This window comes from Podarcis muralis, chromosome 13, assembly GCF_964188315.1.
Source record: "Podarcis muralis chromosome 13, rPodMur119.hap1.1, whole genome shotgun sequence".
NCBI classification, from domain to species: domain Eukaryota; kingdom Metazoa; phylum Chordata; class Lepidosauria; order Squamata; family Lacertidae; genus Podarcis; species Podarcis muralis.
This window is the reverse complement of record NC_135667.1, coordinates 41,446,593-41,451,174: the sequence shown is the minus strand read 5'-3', so window position 1 is coordinate 41,451,174 and position 4,582 is coordinate 41,446,593. Positions and strand designations below refer to the sequence as shown.

Below are 4,582 nucleotides of genomic sequence, written 5' to 3'. Positions count from 1 at the left end.
CCCCTTGTGTGCTTATTGGTGGGGAGTATCGGCTAACTTTGGGCCGAAGATCTGACAGCGGTATCCTACTTCAATGGCTTTTGAGAGTGTGAGTCATTAAGATGGGAACCACATGAATATAGTCATGCCTTGTGGGGTGGGGGCTGTGAGTGTGACAGTGGCTTTTTAAAAAGTCCTGCTGAAAGTCAGGTTTTCCATTCCGAAGAAGCAGGAGAACACACTTCCCAACCTCACGTCTCCTGTGTGCTAGTGGGGGATGGTTCAGCAGTTCAGGACATATCTCCCTTGCATGTCCCTTACTGTGGATGCAGAGCCTATTAATCTGTTCTCAACCTGTTGGAGGAGCTGCTTTCGGCTGCCTTTCTCCATCCTTTGTTTAGATCCTTTTGCATTCTCCTTGTGTCCTGCCTTGCTTTTTAAAAATTTGATGGATAGTTGGGAGTGGTGGCGATTGTCCTGAAGCATGACTTGTAGAACTTCTTGTCTCAACTTGCTGCCTACAGCCTAAGAGTCGATGGCACAGCGGCAGGAAGGAGGAGGAGGGAAAAGGTGGTTTTGCCACGAGAGAAGGCAACACAGAGAAATGCCACGTTTGTTTGGGATACAGAATATTTCCCTCTCCTGGGAAATGTTGATTCCACCCAATATTCCTAAATCGAACAACCCTTGTTGTTGAAGACCGCTCTTGTGGTACACTGAAGAATAAAGCATCATCATTCCTTACATACTCTAAAAGTTAACATTTTCAGCTATTGGAGTGAAGTTTGCTTTCAATTTTCCACCAAAAAATAAATGACGCAGCTATAGATCTTCCTTGGCACATCATTGTGACGTGGTTGTCATTGGCAGAAAGGGCTTTTTGAACAACACATGAATATTGGTAGAGGGGAGAGAACCACACCACTACCATCACTTTATAAATGGGAAAGGCCACAGAGTATTGCAGTCCTGTACATCTCAGGAAGTTCCAGATTTTAAGAATAGGAACTCAAGCTTAGACACTACTTGCAAACACTACTTTTAAGGTCTGAAATTGTGCATTGAAAACAGTGCATGCCTGCTTCGGAATGCAACATCTACCCAAGAAACCAATTCCTCGCTCAGAACTTAAAAAGTAAATGTTGAAATGTGGATTTTGAAAACCAGACTTCACATTCTGAAATGCAGATTCCCATACGGATATTATTCCCTGCCCTGAGTCCCATCACAGTTACGTCTCTGTTAAGGGCAAAGATTGTAGTTCTATTTTGTTGTCATTTAAACACGCCGTATTTGTTCCATGGAATTTGAAATTTCTGTGACACTGGGATTTTGTTAAAATAAAATATTTTTATTATAGCTATTTAATACATTATAAACAACAGTCTCTTTTGATACATAGAAGCTTTCAAAATCAAATTCTAGAAAGTGACACTGGTTCTTGGGTGCTTCTTCCTTTATAATATCAAAGAAGAGAGATGGGTAAGAGGGTGAAATCACACCAGTGCTGCTTCTTGCAGAGTTTGCAAAGTCTGGATTTGTAAACTCTGTTTAGTTCATAGTGAAATTATGATCTGGGGGGGGGGGGGGGGGGAGCTGGGAAGAATTTGTCTAATGAGGGCATTGTCATACAGTCTACCATGTTCTAGAGATGGGCTCAGACCAGATCCCATAGATCAAAATATCTAAACCCAACTCTACAAAAACTCACTTGAGTGCTTCTTTAAAACAATCTCTAGGAAGATGTTTGTTTGTTTGTTTGTTTAATAGCTCTGCCTTACTTAAATCTACTTTGCTTGAAACCCAATCCCCCAAACCCCTATTCTAGAGGTAGCCAAAATGGTGCTCTCTAGGTATTGGGCAGAACTCCCACCATCTACCTACTTTTCTTGGGAGATGTATTTAATAGCAGGGTTCGTTTCCCTTTTGAAAACTGCCCTTGTCCCGTCCCCCCTTAGTAAGAAATGTGTTGGGCTGTCACTGGGGAAAATGGCCCCATGTCAACAGTCGTTTCCTCTTCCTTTTGAGAACGTCCCATAATCCAAAGTGTCTGATAATGTCCATTGCTTTACAACTTTCCCTTCTGCATCATTAGCTGCTTCAGGGGGCTTAAAAGGCAAGGCCAGTGTATCACATATTTGCATTAGCAGGTATAACTGAGAACGGGGGCTGTGGTGTTAGCCAGCGATGCCACTGTAAGTCACTTGCCACGCTTCCCCTTAATGTGTGTTGCCAGTCCATTGGTGGCTGTCCTTCAAGCGCTCTTGCCTTACCGTTACCAAAAAGGAAGGCTTTTCAAACTAGTTGTTTTGAACATGAGCCTTAACTGCACCCACCTAGGTGTAGGAAGTTGCACACAGCCGTGACTCCCCTTGTGTCTGCAAAGGAAATTAAGCAAATTCCCTCATCCCCATCGAATGTGATGGGCTGCATGTGATTTGTCTGGCTTTTCCCTCTACCAAGTAGGGATTTCTCATTTTAGGAAATCCGTGGCTGTTAATCCGTGGTCCATAGACCAATCTTGGGCAGAACCTGTGCACTGAGCCAAAAAGCTCTGATATTAAGTGACTGGAAGGGGCAAGGTTGAGCGGAGCTCCAATATGACCTATTGTCTGGCAAAATGGCTAGTTTACTTGCTAATAATGCCTGCTTTTAAACTATGTGATGCAGCAACCCAAAGCGCCGAAAGATTAGGTGTATTAATATGCCATTTTCAAATTAACCAAGGGGGAAAGGCTATTGTGGAGGTAGCAAGCCATTTTTTAACCCGAAGGACAGGAGCTTATTGTAATCCCATCTTCAAAATAACCAGTAGGGAAAAGTGCTTCGTAAAATATAGTGTGACGTGAACTTTTTGGGCACACTAATATTAATTTGCTAATGCTTGAGCCAATATATACAGTACTACTTTGAGAGCCTAGTATAATACGAGTTCTGACCTGCTCTTTTGGGACAATTGGAAGTCAGTGGCTTGTGATTTAGACTGACAATCGGCTAGCTTAAGCGTTTCTAGCCGAAATTTGTTGCCAGGGTATCAAAAGTCTGGACTGGCTTCGCAAGCTGCCTGCCCACTGAAGAGGACCGGCCGCCTATTTTCCTAAAGAAGCAAAGATAAGAGTTTCCTACAGCCTCAACCCAACCTCCTACCAAATGCAGTTTGCTGGGCCGATCCTCTCCAAACCCATATCGCCACGGGCAGGCTAGTCTAGGCTCGGTTCAATCTGTGGCTCACATTCCTCTGCAGCCTAGAGGGCCGTACCAGAAGCCTCGAACAGGATCCGTCCACCGGCGGATTGCTCACAACCCTCAACCCTCTGCTCCTCCTTACCTCCGTTCTCAAACTCCCCGTTCTAACAAGAGCTACGCAAAATAGGTCTACGAATCTTTTCACTCGCTACTTCTCACGAGAGCCGTGTGACTGTCAGAAACTTAGGGAAGATATTCCCATCTTGTGTTCCCTTCCCAAACCATAATGGGGAAGGGGATGGGACGGGGCCCTCTCCCCGATCTAAAAACCCTGTCCGGAAGAGAGAGATTCTAGGAGTTGCTACACCGCTTGGGCTGTTTATCTTCAATAGCACAAAGGTTTTTTCAGTCTTCTAACCCTAATGCGAGTCGGGCTCTCTGAGCAAGGGTTGCTTACACACCCGATTCATGCCCAGGCTGGGGCATGCCGCTTCCTCAGTGTGGTCCAGATGCACACATCTGGGTGAGCGGCGGCCGGTTATCGGAATCAGCAGAGCCACTCCTCCGCCGCAGGCCAGATTTGACTTGGATTCTTGACAATCCAACGCCTTTCACATCTTCCTGCATCTGACGTGCACAAACAGCGTGGCTGGAGACAGAGAGGTCCCATCTTTGGAGAGCAGGTGGATATGCCGGTAGCCTGAGGAGGGAAATCCAGTCAGAAAGGAAGAGGGAGATATGTGGTGGACCTGGAACAAAGCTAAAGGCTTTTGGGAAATGATATACGGGAGGGTCTACCTCTCCGAATGTTGATACAGTGGAACCTTGGATCCCGAACGCCTTGGTACACGGACGTTTTGGCTCCCGAACGCCGCAAACCCAGAATTGAGTGTTCTGGTTTCCGAATGTTTTTGGGAACCCGAACGTCTGACAGGGCTTCTGATTGGCTGCAGGAGCTTCCTGTAGCCAATCAGAAGCCGCACTGGACGTTCGGCTTCCGAAAAACGTTCAAAAACCAGAACAGAATGGTTTGCGCCATTCGGGAGCCAATTTGTTTGCATCTAAGCTGTTCAGGAACCAAGGTTCCACTGTATCCACATTCAGAGAGGTAGACCCTCCCGTCTCGCACCTGAAAACATACTTCTCCTCCCAATCTCTCACCCTGGGAGACCCTTTCTATTCTGCCTTTCAGGCAAGGACCCCCCCCCTCCTGACTGCCCCCTTCCTGTCTTCCCACCCCGCCAAAGCCTTCGTATAAATGTTTCTAATACAAAAAATGCAAATGCAAAGAGGGAATGAAAGAAATAGAAAAGAAAACAAGCAGAACAAAGTTAAGAGGGAAAAAAGGAGGAGGAAAAACAAAGAGGGGGAAAACGCGATATATGCTTCCACATTGCTACCTGCCAATTGTATGCAT

General features: G+C 45.7%; 1 protein-coding gene across 1 annotated transcript in view; it reads right to left on the bottom strand.

Annotated features, from left to right (window-relative positions):
- Nucleotides 1-1,309: 1,309 nt before the first annotated feature.
- The window catches only part of PLCD3 (phospholipase C delta 3), a 92,262-nt gene continuing 88,989 nt past the window's right edge, over nucleotides 1,310-4,582 (bottom strand). Inside the window, exon 16 of the mRNA XM_077917463.1 lies at nucleotides 1,310-3,865. Coding sequence (XP_077773589.1) covers nucleotides 3,777-3,865 — 89 coding nt within the window. The 3' untranslated portion in view covers nucleotides 1,310-3,776. The remainder of the gene's footprint in view (nucleotides 3,866-4,582) is intronic.